Source organism: Leiobunum rupestre, chromosome 10, assembly GCF_980474605.1.
Source record: "Leiobunum rupestre chromosome 10, qqLeiRupe1.1.hap1, whole genome shotgun sequence".
Taxonomy (NCBI): Eukaryota; Metazoa; Arthropoda; class Arachnida; order Opiliones; family Sclerosomatidae; genus Leiobunum; species Leiobunum rupestre.
The window spans coordinates 32888818-32903270 of NC_143393.1; the positions used below are offsets into that span (position 1 = coordinate 32888818).

Here is a 14453-nt window from a genome sequence, read left to right on the forward strand (position 1 = left end):
TCTATAATGTTTCTGTTCAACGAATAATTTGCACCTTAATTTAACGAGTTCAGAATTATAGCTTAATTTATAATTAAACGGACATTTTGTCACGCCTATATTTCCAAAATAACTATTTTACTTAGATGGCGTCACGTGATCCATAATAAAAAGTGTCTGCGCGCACTCAAATATAACCATTCAGCTGTTCAGCTAACAGCGACGGTTAAAAATTGCAACCCCATTTTTTTAGCGTCTATTACAACTTCGCGAGAGTACAGAATTTACATTAAAATTGAAAATTGATGACGTCACAACTTGGAAAAATGAACCTTAATTATCGGGTTTTTAATATTTATTAGATCCGGTTATGCAAATAAAGCAATAACAAAGACTGACGCGCCATCTACAATCAAACTAGCTTCCCGTTGTTGTATTTCTGCGTCGTGCTCTTTCGGTGAGTTTCAGCCGCAGCGGGATTGAAGTGGATAACGTGATGCCCATTGAGAACACCAGCTTGTCTCGCTGGTCCAAGGATTCGATCCAATAAACTCGCAGTATTGCGCTGATCATGGTTAGCATAGCTTTCATGGCGTAAGCAGACCCTGAAACAATATAATATTAATTAATAATAATATGAATCAGGAATCCATAGCTCTACTTGGAATGCTTATCGTGGCCGATTTTCATATCGATGTGGCTGACGGTTTTTTTGACGTCACTATGTTAACTCAAATAACAAGAACGTGAGAGGGGAGCGCGCGCATAGGGGATTTTCTCTCTCGTAGGCGGGGCCAAAGCCGTCAGAGTGATCTCACCATACGCGATACGGAAAGATAAGATTTCCAAATAGAGGTATGGATTCCTGCTTGAATCAATTTAACCCATGAATATTCAACTGGAATACACTAGGTCACCTCCAGCGAGGCATTAGGCCGGGTCAATTTAGTGGAAATAGAACTCAGTTGTTATTTATAAGCAAACGAAGCCTTATTTCCGAAAATATGATTAGGTTTCCTTTTTGCAGTATTTATCATGAATTTAAATAGATACATGTATTTATTTCATATAATTATAAGAATAGTTATTATTATAATAAAATTATAACAGAGCATTTATTATTAGCCTTTCAGACAGAATTATTATGTTGAAATTGTTAAAAATCTCACAGGCACCCTATAGAATCGCTTTCAAAAGATCGGAGTTACCTACATTCCTTAATTTTTTTTTATTCGAGATTCTAGAAATATTTATAATTGTTAACCTTATTTTTAACAAAATACCGCGAACCGTCCTTGACAAGTTATTTCTAGGCTATTAGTGTTATCGTAAACTATCTTTCCGTAAAATTACATCATTTCCGAATTCGTTCTCATTGGCGTAAATAAATCCGTTCCGCCCCACGATCTCTCAGAGTATACCGTAGCTAATGATAGAGTGTAATGATGGACACTATCTCTAACCGGACGGGAAAAGCAACCTAAAAGAGGTGCCCCTCACTGTCCGTTTGTCGACCACGTGACGAATTATATGGCCTTGACAGCCCGAAACTTTCAAAATTCTTGAACCTCCCCCTTTACAGAGAGACAGTGGCGGCGGCAGGTAATTTAGGTGGAAGCTACAGCTTTTCCCGTCCGGCTAGAGATACAGTGTCCATGGTGTAATATTCACGGGTTAAATAAAGTCATTATAATAAAAATCAATTAAGCTTATACCTAAGGAACTACAAGTTAATCGCGAGAAAGGGACACACGGCATATACGATCCTACAATGGCATTTGAATTATAATAGTGGCTTCCCCACTAACGTGGCGCCATACCAATGTTCATTGCTGAGCTATTAATTATAAAAAGCTAGCTTGATTATAGAAATTGTCGTTTCCCTACTTACGTAGTGGTCTAATCGCCAAATTTCGTCTACTACGACAGGAAATTACCGTAGGCTAAATCTTACCATAGATTGGTAGTGGGACATATGTCGTAAGCATTTCTTACCAATGCAACTTCTGGGACCGCTCGCAAATGGTATAAAGGCGTAAGGATGCATGTTCTTCCGGTTTTCGGGGAGAAATCTTTCAGGAATGAATTTCTCTGGCTCTGGGTGGTGCTTTGGGTTCTTGTGGATGGCCGAGATGATAATGGCCACTTCCGTTCCTTTCGGCAAACGGTGACCTTCTACAATAGTTAACGGAAACATTTTCACCATCGTCAACCTCAATTTGACTAGCTATTAGCAAATAGGTCTTTATTTCTACTTCGGGAGGATGATATTGTTGAGGCCATTCTAAGCTTTGTTCCCAATTCCCCCTCATGCTCCCCCAGAAAGCTCCTTCCCCTTAAAACCAATCAAATCTGTGCGGTCTGTCATTGGCTCCCTAAATCTGTTTCTGAAGCGATTGGAGCGCACGCCAGTGACGCTTTCCCGTCCCCCCATTTCGTGTCGGGGGTTAATTCAACCATGATGGCCGCGGGTTCCCTACACCGGCATTCGAACTATAAATAAAAACCTTTTGGCTAAATAACATTTGTTCGAATTTCAGTCTAATTCAAAACATGTGTTAAGACAAATACTAATCCAAATGTTCGATCATCAATTATTAATTATTTTATAAGTCGAAATAATTTCTGGTTGCATATTCAACATAATCACTCGTAATTTTTAGATAGAAAATATTTCAATGGGACCTTGATTCACACGTAACATACTAGAGTTGTTAATTTTCCGGATAAATATAATGCGGAAAATATTCCGGAAATCGGAAAAAATAAAAAATTAACTAGACTAAATGCTTAGTTTTACTTTTGGATGCGAAACAATTCCGCGAAATTTAAATTGGGGAACAATATTTATCTAATCAAGGAATGAAAACCTTGTGTTATTGAAAAGGTCGTGTTCTGTATTGTGTTTCTATTTCCTATCCCCTAAGCCATAAACACCAATAATAATAATAATAATAATAATAATAATAATAATAATAATAAGGCTTTATTTGGATATCCAGTTCAGTCAAAGAACGATTTCCAACTGGGTCCATAGATTAATATTATTTACAAATAACAAAAAGTTATAAGGTATTTACAAAATTAAATATTTCGCGTTTAAATTTAGATAATGTTAGGTTATCTTGAAACAATCGCGAAGGAAGGGAATTCCACAAAGAAATACCCCTCGATCGCGGACTTTGTTTACGAATCGTCACGGTGAGATTTTCAAGATAAAATGAAACCGCGCTTAAGCGAGTTGGAAAATCATGAACGGTAGAGACTGGTTTAAAATGGTTGATGACATACGGCGGTACTTGGTTAGTATGAACCTTGAACATGAACAATAAGAGATGAAAAATATATCGTTGGTTAAGTGTGAGCCACTTTACGGCATTACGGGCTTGCGTAGCGGAATACCGCCGATTAGTACCAAGGATAGTTTTGGCAGCTCTGTTTTGAAGAACCTGAAGAGGTTTAAGGCGATGTTCTGGCGCAACATGATAGAATATATCGAAATAGTCGAACAGCAGTTGCACCAAAGTCTTGTACAGTGTGTTGAGCAATGGCACATCCAAGGTTGGTTTCATAGTACGAATGCACCATAGGCGTTGATTCACTTTTTTCGATACATAATCGGCGTGGGTGGCAAAGTTAAGCCCTTCGTCAAGATGAACTCCCAAATATTTCACGGAAGTTACGCGAGGAACTCCACTTTCAGGTAGCTCTTGAATATTTTGAAATGGGGAAAGTCGACGAGGGGAGCCAAACAACATAAACACTGATTTGTTCTTTTGGAGAGATAAATGTAAACCCTCATATGCACTGTCCATATTTAAGACATCACAATCCATCTTCCGTATCAGCTCAGTTGGCGAATTGGATATCGTTACTGTCGCATCATCATCAGCGAAGAGATGTGCGACGCTATTTTCAAGGTGCCGAGATATATTGTTAATGTGCAGTGAAAACAATAATGGACCAAGAACACTTCCCTGAAGAACACCAACCATCGATTCCGCTTGGTCAGAGGAATGGCCATCAACTGTTACAAATTGTTATCGACCAGTTAAATAAGAATCGAACCATAATATTGTTGTTGAAGAGAAGCCTAGTCGTTGTAAAGTATGTAGAAGAATTTTATGATCAACAGAATCAAATGCCTTGGCGACTTCTAGGAAAACAACACCAACGTACATGTCATGTGATAGGGCATGCAAAATATCTTCAACGAGGTTAAAGATGCAAGTTATTGTGGAATGATGTGGACGAAATCCCGATTGAAGCGGGTAAAACAATTTGTGTTCCATTAAAAAATCTACGACCTATTGTTGAACTAAACGTTCAGGCACTTTGGAAACCGTCTGTAAAATAGCAATTTGTCGGTACATATTCGGATCTGACTTGTCACCTTTTCCCTTGTACAGAGGACAAATACGGGCATTTTTCCACTCGGCCGGAAAATACCCAGTCGAGAAACTCAAATTAATCAATTTTGTCAAAGGCTAGGCTATTAAAATGGATGTCCCCTTTAACAGCTTTGAAGAAAATCCATCCGACCCTGTGGCCTTATTTGGAGAAAGCTTCTTCAACAAATCAAACACCTGCTTAACCGTTACTGGTTGTAGTTGAAATGTGTGATCCGTTTCAATGTTTTGCAATGGAATAACGCTAGGCCAAGGTCTAATATCTGTAAAATGTTGATTAAATGTGCAAGCAATATCATGAGGATCATTGAAAATACTATTTCCAACCGATAACTGCGATATTGGTAGTAAGGGAGTTTTAAGATGTTTTTTGAACGTCTTCCATAAGAGACGAGAGTTTCCTTCGCAGCGCTCTATTTCACATCTTATATAAGAATTTTTTGAAGATTTGAGATGGTTATTAACCAAATTTCTATAATATCGATATTGTTCGTTGTGAAATCCCGCATTCACTCCATTACGGCGCGATCTATGGTGATCACGATGGTAAGACAATCTCCGGATTGACGAAGTGAACCAAGGTGGATTATTTAGAGTACAACGTCGCGATACAATTGGAGCGTATTGATCAAGTGTGAAAATCAAGCAGCGTTGAATAAAGAGCCACAGCTCAACCACTGAATCATCAGTTATTACGGTTAGTGCCTTCGCGAGAGCTGTAGCAAAAGATTCCGAGTCGAAGTTTCGATAAGTCCGGGTGAGACAAAATTTCGTGACTCGTCTATTTAGATGCCCTTCGAACACAGAGTATAAGATCGTGATCCGATAAACCAAGTGGAATTACGCAACTAAAACAGATCTTGCTTGGAAGGCTTACATAAATATCATCAATAAGAGACGCATTAGATAGAGTGATTCGGGTTGCTTGTTTTATGAGTTTGAATTGCTTTCCTCTAGCATCAAGAGGACGGAAAAGATCTGTATTGAAGTCACCCATCAATATTAAATCGCCTCCTTGTTTACAATAACGTAAATCGTCCTTTTATCTGACCCTATTGTTATATTCTGGGAATAACGTGACAAGCGAAAAAGCGGGACGAAAAAGGTCAGAGATAGCAGCATTCTAGATGTAGCTAGATACTATTTTAATAAAGTTGCTATTTTATATGTTATGAATCGAATCATTAATATAAGAAGCTAACACTACATTTGGCGACGGAGATGTTATCGTTTCCGTGTGGGAATAACACAGGAATTTACAACCGTAAATCGTATGTAACCAATCTCTGCGCTCGTTCAACCGCCAAAGGCTTAGATTTTGCTTTTGTCTACCACCATCATCATTTTCACCGGATAATTTGTCGTTTCTCCCAAGTATGGCATTATCATTTCCGCCGATTTTGCCTTGCAATATTACCAGCAATAATGAAAATCTTAACGCTGCCTGGACCAGATGGTGCGTTAAATTTGAAAACTATCTTGTTGTTTCTGGAATAAAAGAAGTGGGTCGAAAAAGCAGTTTTCACCGTCATTCGAACTATAAATAAAAACCTTTTGGCTAAATAACATTTGTTCGAATTTCAGTCTAATTCAAAACGTGTGTCAAGGCAAATAATAATTTCTGGTTGCATATTTAACATAATCACTCTTTATGTTTAGATAGAAAATATTTCAATGGGACCTTGATTCACACGTAACATACTAGAGTTGTTAATTTTCCGGATAAATATAATGCGGAAAATATTCCGGAAATCGGAAAAAAATAAAAAATTAACTAGACTAAATGCTTAGTTTTACTTTTGCGTTGGCGAACCTGTACAAGGCGTATTTTACGCTCTTCCTGGGAATGAATCTACTCGTAATTATTCGGATGCTCAAGCATTACTATAACTGATCATTTCGTTCCAAAACAAAACGTTGACTATGAGATTTTCAAATTTAGAGAGGCGAAACAGCTTGACCAAGAAAACATTGATGCATATCACATTCGTCTTCATACTCTGTCTAAATTTTGCGATTTTGATGACGTGGACTTGGAAATCAAACGGCACATCGTGCAAGCCTGTTTACTGAAGAAGTTGAGACGTAATGGATTACAAGATCAGTCTCTAAACCTGGATAAACTTTTACAAATGGCTCGCCTACTGGAAATGTCTGAAACACAGGCTTGCACCATCGAACAAACTAACCAAATACCTGATACCAAAGCGTCTCTATTTTATCTGAAGAAACCTTAGTCTCGACCATCATTCCAACCGACCCCACAGCTTACCTCGTCGCATCGTAGTCCGCACCAAAGAAATAAGGGTGTTCCTAAAACCAAGTGTGGGTTGTGTGGAGGCACCTGTCCACGACCAACCCAGTATCCATGTCCAGCTAATGGAAAAAAAATGTAATAACTACGGAAAGCTCAATAATTTCAGCAGTGTTTGTCGCTCTTCATTTACTTCGTCACAATCGTCCAAGAAAAAAGCTAATCATTTCCCTAAGAATAACTCTACCAAATCAAAAAGTACGTAACGTACAAGAACTGGACGAAGATAAAGATGAATCAGTATTTCTTTTTGCGTTGGCAAGCACGAAGAAATCGACTACTTTTTAACCTCGTGTAAGCATTCGCATTGGACAAAGCGTAGTGAAACTCCTTATGGATACCCGATCCGACGTCAATATCTTAAATAGCTCTTTTTCTCGCTCTTTGCTTCACAAACCACAGCTACAACCGACATTACATATTCGAGAAATATAATATAGAGATATTGGTGTCTACACATAACAAATTGTCGTTAAGAATCATAGTACCAATGGAACATTATATGTAACGAGTGACGAAGGTCAAATAACGCCGTCCTTACTTGGGTATCCAACACTCCGAGAGTTAAATATATTACCATCGCATGAAGAACTCAATCACACCATTAAACTTGTACGCTATCCAGAAATCACTGACAGGTATCAAGACCTCTTTCGTAGCATCCCCAAAGTAAAAAATCTTCAAATTAATCTTGCTATAGATGAGTCTGTTACACCTGTTATTCAACCTTACCGACGGGTACCTTTCCATCTGAGAAACGTTTTAGAAGGAGAACTTGATCGTCTTCTTCCCTCCGACATTATCGAACCTGTATCCGGTCCAACCCTTTGGGCATCATCTCTCTTTCTTGTAATGAAGGGTACCAAGATTCGTGTTTGTGTATAGACATGCGGATAGCAACCAAAGCCATTATTCGAGTAAGGAACGTGTTGCCTACCATAGATGACATCACACATAAACTCAATGGCACTACTGTGTTTTCCAAATTGCACCTGAACAAAGGTTATCACCAATGGGAATTAAATTAAAGTTCAAGACCAATAACCACTTTCAGTACACATAGAGGTCTTTATCGACACAAACGGTTGAGTTTCGGAGTAAGCTCAGCGGCAGAAATATTTTACCATACTATTTACAGCCTTATACAATACACAGAGCCTTAACATCTCGGATGATATTTTAATCTATGGCTCCGACGTTCAAGCTCATGATATCGCACTAGAGAAACTCTTAAGGCCCCCTTCAAGAAAACAACATCACCCTCAATCCGGACCTTCTTTGGCCACACATTTAGTAAATCTAGGTTGTCAATTACCAAGGACAAACTCAAGGCTATGCAAACCATCAACCAACCGTCTACACCTGACGAAGTCAGAAGTCTTGTAGGACTAGCCACATCCTGCTCACGGTTTATTACACGCTTTTCTGATGTAACTTTTTTCACTTCAAGTTTTAACATGGAATAGGGGTGACGAACAAGAGACCGCTATGTCAACCTTGAAAACATATCTATCTAAAGAAACCACTATCTCTTACTTTGACCGTAACAAGAAAACGAAAGTCTTTGTGAATGCTAGTCCCACAGGACTGGGCGCTATCTTATCACAAGTGGATTCTCAGAAAAATGTGGAGATTATATCATTGGCAAGTACGGCCCTCACTGAGGTCGAATATCGATATTCGCAAACAGAACGCGAAGCATTCGCGTTGTCTGGAGTTGTGAACATTATCACCTTTATCTATATGGCTCCACATTCACAGTCGTTACGAACCGTTTGCCCCTCCTTACGCTTCTTGGAAACCCCAAAGCTAGGACCTCAGCTAGGATTGAAAGATGGAATTTGCGTCTCGCACCTTATGATTTATCTCTAGAATATAAACCTGGGAAGTCTAAACCAGCTGACTATCTATCACGTAAACTTCTCGCTACTAACATTTAAACTCTTGGCATACCACCTGCCACTGAATGTCATGACAGTATGATCCTCCGACACGCTACACCTAAACTAACTAACTAACTTATGAAGAAATTGTTTAAACCTCGAAAAATGATCCGACTGTTAAACGCCTTTTTGACTGTTTTCTCACCAGCCGCTGGCAAGTCAGTTCAATTGATGTCAACCACGAGACCATTAAAGCTTTCGCAGTGCATAAGAATGAACTTTCGGTAATTGACGGAGTTATTCTTAGACAACATCCCATTTAATACCACCGGTTCTTCAAGACCGTGTACTTGCAATCGCGCACGAAGGATATGTAAGCTTAGTGAAAACGAAACAACTTTTACGCACTAAAGTCTAGTTCCCAAAGATGGACGCCCATGTGGGCCAACTACTCAAACCTTGCATTCCTTGCTTGGCCGTCACACCACATTCCAACAGACAACAGCTACGAATGACCCCCCTACCAAAAAACCGTTGGTCAGAAATAGCGGTTGATCACTTAGGTCCTTTTCGGAATGGCAACTATCATTCGTAATGATGGATGAATCCTCGCGCTTTCCTCTAGCGGAAATGATTTCTTCTACATCGGTCGAACCATAGACGAAAAACGGGTAAACCCTGGACACGCGACGGACGCCTCTCTCCGCGAAAAAAATGTTAGTGCCGTCAGAGGCGCAGCTTGTTTGTTTGCTGGTGCGCTCGCGCTCCACCCTCCTCTCTAATCAATTTCCGGTTTCGAATCACATGAGTCGTGGAGATCCCACACGTTTAAACTAAGGCTCAAGGCAATTGGACTTGAATAAACGATGAATTCAAACGATAACGATGAATTTATTGATGAAATGTTTAATGGTGAGAACTATTAACATTTCTGTATTTCACTCTTCCTAACTGCCTCAATATTATATTTTGTTTGTAATTTAGACTGTGATGGCTTTAGGCATTGTAATGATGTTAGGTGACACAGGCCTATTAGTAGAAAATCATGCGATTATAAAATTAATCACTTTCTACAATCAACACAGGATAAATATAAAAACAGTCTTAAAATGATAAATTCACGATGTTTTATTGCTTTAGGGAAAACACACGGTAAATGGTCGATTATTTCTAATAATCAATTTACAAATAACAAACTAAATGCAAGACTGATTCAAACTGACAGGATGATGCTAACAAAACGGCGCCACTAACCTCGAGTTCTCGACTAGGACCCCGAGACTGGAAAAAAATTAGAGAGAAACAAAAGTTCGCGCTTGCGAAGTAGCCGTTATTTTGATGACGGCCATTAGAGGCGCCAGCGTCGCGCACCAGCAAATTCCTAACAATTTTCAATATCTCTCTACTGTGAAAGGCGTACGTCGCGTGTCCAGGGTTTACCTGTTCTTCGTCTATGGTCGAACCAAACCTCCAAATTTTGCACCATTTAATTATTCCGTGTTCACCGCCCACTTAACTTACCTGGGTATTAAGCACCGCAAGATCACGCCTAGATGGCCTCGAGCAAATGGCTCCTCCGAGAAATTTATGGTCTCGCTTAATAAAGCTATCCGTGGAAATAAGTGGAACCGAGTGGAAAGTTGAAGCGCAGAATTTCTTCCGCAATTATAGCAATACTCCGCATTGCACTACCAACTTTGCTCCCTCGACCCTTATGTTTGGACGATTCGTTCGCGAGTAACTTCCTTCTAGTGGACGGACACTTCCACCGGCCTTCTAAGAAATTGAACAACAAAACACCCCTGCAAAGGCACAAATGAAAGTCTATCAAGATAAACGCAATCATGCCACGTCTCATTCGTTAAACATCGGTGATACCGTTCTAGTCAAAACCCAACGTCCAAATAAACTTTCGCTCCATTTCAGTCCTCTTCCATACAACATCACAACGATAAAAGACCCAACTGTACGTGATGGGCATTCCATTACTAAAAATTCGTAGTTCTATAAACCAGTAATGGAACCCGAACTTTCGGCTGCTACGCCGATTAAACCAAACTCGAATTATCTCCAGGATGGTCACCAGTCTTCATCTCCCATGTCACCTTCTACGCCACAAGAACCACAACCCTTTCAGAGTCGTTATAACTTACGAGACACTCGTGTAAAACCAAGACGACTCAGAGAAGAAATGTAGTTTTAACCTAAACGAATGTCATTTCTCAAAGATAAGGTAGATGTCGTGTTCTATATTGTGTTTCTATTTTCTATCCCCTAAGCCATAAGCACCAATAACGTAAATCGTCCTTATATCTGACCCTTTTGATATATTCTGTGAAAAACGTGACGAGCGAAAAAGCGGAACGAAAAAGGTCAGAGATAAACACCCGAGGGGTCCGTCACTTCGATGAATCGTGTACGAGATTCCGAATCAAGGAATCTGGAATCAAGATTCTTGATTCTGCTAAGATTCTAGATTCTAGCCAGATTCCGTGATTCCACCACGATTCCTTAATATTCCGTGATTACACTCTTGATTCTTTGATTCTTATTTGATTCCGTGATTCTTGTTTGATTCCGTGATTCTTGTTCGGTTACACACTTGTACAAGGTTCCTTGATTTATCTATTCTCAACCAAAACCAATCTAGCCGTTCGAATATTATAGAAAAGGCGGTGTGACTACACAAATGACCAGTTAAAAATTGTCTAGGTCAGTTTAAAAATTAAATCGAAGGTGGTCAGTTGAGGGGTAAGTGGTTCACTGGCGCACTTAATAAAAGGGCCTCTATGGTGTTTGAAAAATCCAGCCCGAAAATCGAGTAGCAGGTGACTTTTCATTCCCTACATCATAGTTTCGCACCGGAAATTGTAATAATTAGAAGGCTGGTGTGGCCTTTAATTCAACTTGGTCTACGGATACATTGTGGATTAGCTCAGGTATTTCAGGGCACGGGGTCGTAGGCTAAGTCGATGGTCACTGCCACTCACTGGTTCACTTTAAAAAGTTCCTTATTTCCCACCCTGTAAAGGGGCTCACTTTATTTTCCGTCTGCTTGAGATTCAAACCTCGCCTTCAAAGTTCCAAATTCAAGCCAACGCCGGGAGAAGTGGCTCACTCCTGTAATCCCAAGTGTCAGGGAGGCAGAGTTTGTGGATGGCCGTGTGAGGACGACCACCAACGGGTGGTCGGCATACTTCCGCCACTGGTGTCCCCACCCTTGTTTCCACATATCCCCCGTTAGCGTGGCCGTTACACATACCTCGCCCTGATTAATCAAATGGACGAGAGGACTGAACTGTCCCACACGTTACAATCGCAAAAAAGAAAATCCGAGCCAAGCAAATGGTAATCGATTGTAATACCCCTGAGAATACGACGAGTTAAAACCGAGGCTAATACGCTCGGTAATACGAATATGATTCAACTATAGCCACGTTCACACATACGCGATACGTCTAAAAAGGTTTCGAAGCTCTTCAAATCGTTTTCGACCAAAGTATGAAACTAGTTAAATCAGAGAAAATTTATAATATAATATTGTAAATTATCTCTGGTTAAATCGCTTAAAACCGTTTGAAATCACTAAGAAACCGTTTTCGGGCCTTAAAGCAAGTGTCGGCTCGACATCAAGTAGCTCTTTTTTCAACAGATGTCGCTATCGTTGACACCAAAACAAGATACTTAAGTGACATTTTGACCCAAAAGGTGATAATTATAGGTACAACTCGCGTTGATTGGATCGTTTGTAAATTGGTGAATAACATAAATTACAGCAATTACAAACAATAATAATAATTTAGGTTAAAGTCCACTAAATAGAGTATAAAATGTCTAAATATATTACTCAACAACGGCTCTCTGACGACGTTATCATGGGGGGGGGGCAGAATAACGTGTAAAAGGTTGGTGTATATGGCTGGAAGCCTTCACACCATGCACACAGGAGAGGGACTCATTCACTACAATACCATGAAGTAATCCAAAAGGCCCAAACAAACAAAAGAGTTATAGTTAAGCTTGAATGGTTTTTCGTAAAATGTCACAGGTGGCCGCAACGACGTCGGAGAATCCGGCGTGTACGGCACTGAGGACGTCTACTAGATTGCTCAGCAGAGCCCTAGACGTAAGTGCCCGAAGAAGAAAATCCCGAGCCGTCCGTCGCGATGGGCAAGCGAATAAGGCGTGGGAAGTGTCATCCACTGCGGCTCCACAATGAGCGCGGGAGGCCGTGGGACTTAAATTACAGCGATGGAGAACCGCCCTAGTGGGAAGTCTGCCACAGCCGAGGCGTTAGTAGCGTGTCATCCCGCCGCGTTAACGTTATCCGCATAATGGCTTGAGAGACAGCAAAAGACTTCGCGTCCAGAAGAGGCCATTGTATCCTAGTTACTAACCACTCTTGAGTCTATGCTGATGAAATTGCCCTGCGGCAGGCGCTTTTTTCCCCTGCGAGGAGGAAGTCCACCTTTGGTGAGTCTAGAAGCTACTCTAGAAGTAACTCCCGCCAGACGGTCCGCCATTTCATTGCCCGGAACTCCATGAGCCAGACACCACAGGAGAGTTATGGGTGACTGGTATCCATAACAGAGGTCGTGAATGGTGCTGACCACCGGGTCCGTAGAACGAGAGTGAAGCTGCGTGAGAACGCTTTTCGAATCCGAGCAAATAACCAAAGTGCCTTGGAGGTTGACCGACGCGTAAGACAGAGCCATTTGAATAGCGAAGAGTTCGATCCTATTTATGGGATGACCGAAATCCGCATGACCCGTCGCGCCGATATTGATAGCCGGGATCACGAAAGCCGCACCCGCCACACCCGAGCCCTCAGCCAACGAGCCGTCGGTAAAGATGACTGTAGCGTTCTTTCCGTGAGGTTCTAGAGCCGCGAGGAAAAGTTGTCGCAGCATATCCGAACTGTTGTCCTCCTTAGCGGTATAGTGAGCCAAGTCGAGAGAATCATCGTGGCGGGCAGTTACCAGGACGGCGAATCCTGGAAAGACAAATGGCCACTCAACCCAGAAGAAGGTGCAGCAATGGATGGACCATTTGCCACTTCGCACACAGCAGTGGGATTAAGAGTGGATGCTGTAGCAAATCCAGCTAACACCCCACCTACGTAGGTAAGTAGGTAAAGAGTCAAACCCTTTGGAGAGATCCTAAAGGGGAACGACGAGCACACAGCAGTCCCAGTAACCCGGCAGAGCTGGCACCGGAGATCCCGGTGTGACTCCAAAAGGCCGGGAAACAGGACCACCGTGCCCTCATACGGAGGCCCGCCGCCCCACAGCAGGCTACCCAATCCGCCAAGGTGGACAGTTTGCACGAACCCTCTCCGTTAGCCTGAGGCGAAACTCAGTTTCCAGCCCCTACCTGACCGAAGTCGGAGGTGGAGATAGGACGATTTGACCATGTGTAGTAAGCAGGAGTGTCCGCCGCGCCGCACGGTGCGAGGTTGAGGAGGTCCAACAAATTGCGTCTGAAGCGCAATGGTGGAAGCGCTGCTTCCGCCAGGCCCGTCTCGAAACCTTTTGGGGCCCTGGGCTAAATTATTTCTTAATACCTATGCGATCCCCAATGGTTCAGCCTTTGCATGTCCGTTGTTTAAATTCAACTACTCAAGAAATTGTTTGTTCCGTATGATACGCGATGTGGCGATGAGTTAAATTACTTTAGAGGTAACTAAAAGATACATAATATTAAATGAGCATTAATAATATTTAACCAACTAAACCCTTAACCTTAGAGTAGAATCTGTATGGCTGCCCATGAAAGACCATTGTCTATAGTAACCCCTAGATATCTGAATGACGTCACCCTCAACAGGATATTGCGTCCTAGCTGAAGTTGCAGAGCGTCTAGAATCTG

The 14453-nt window shown here is 41.3% G+C and overlaps 1 protein-coding gene across 3 annotated transcripts in view; it reads right to left on the minus strand.

Moving 5' to 3' along the window:
- Positions 1-325: 325 nt before the first annotated feature.
- Positions 326-14453, minus strand: part of LOC149925437 (cytochrome P450 4V2-like) — a 42472-nt gene continuing 28344 nt past the window's right edge. For all 3 annotated transcript variants that reach the window (XM_090160184.1, XM_090160186.1, XM_090160185.1), the window contains 2 exons: positions 1975-2154; positions 326-584 (listed from right to left, as the gene is read on the minus strand). In XM_090160184.1, the coding sequence (XP_090016310.1) occupies positions 397-584; positions 1975-2154 (368 nt within the window). In that variant the 3' untranslated portion in view covers positions 326-396. The remainder of the gene's footprint in view (positions 585-1974; positions 2155-14453) is intronic.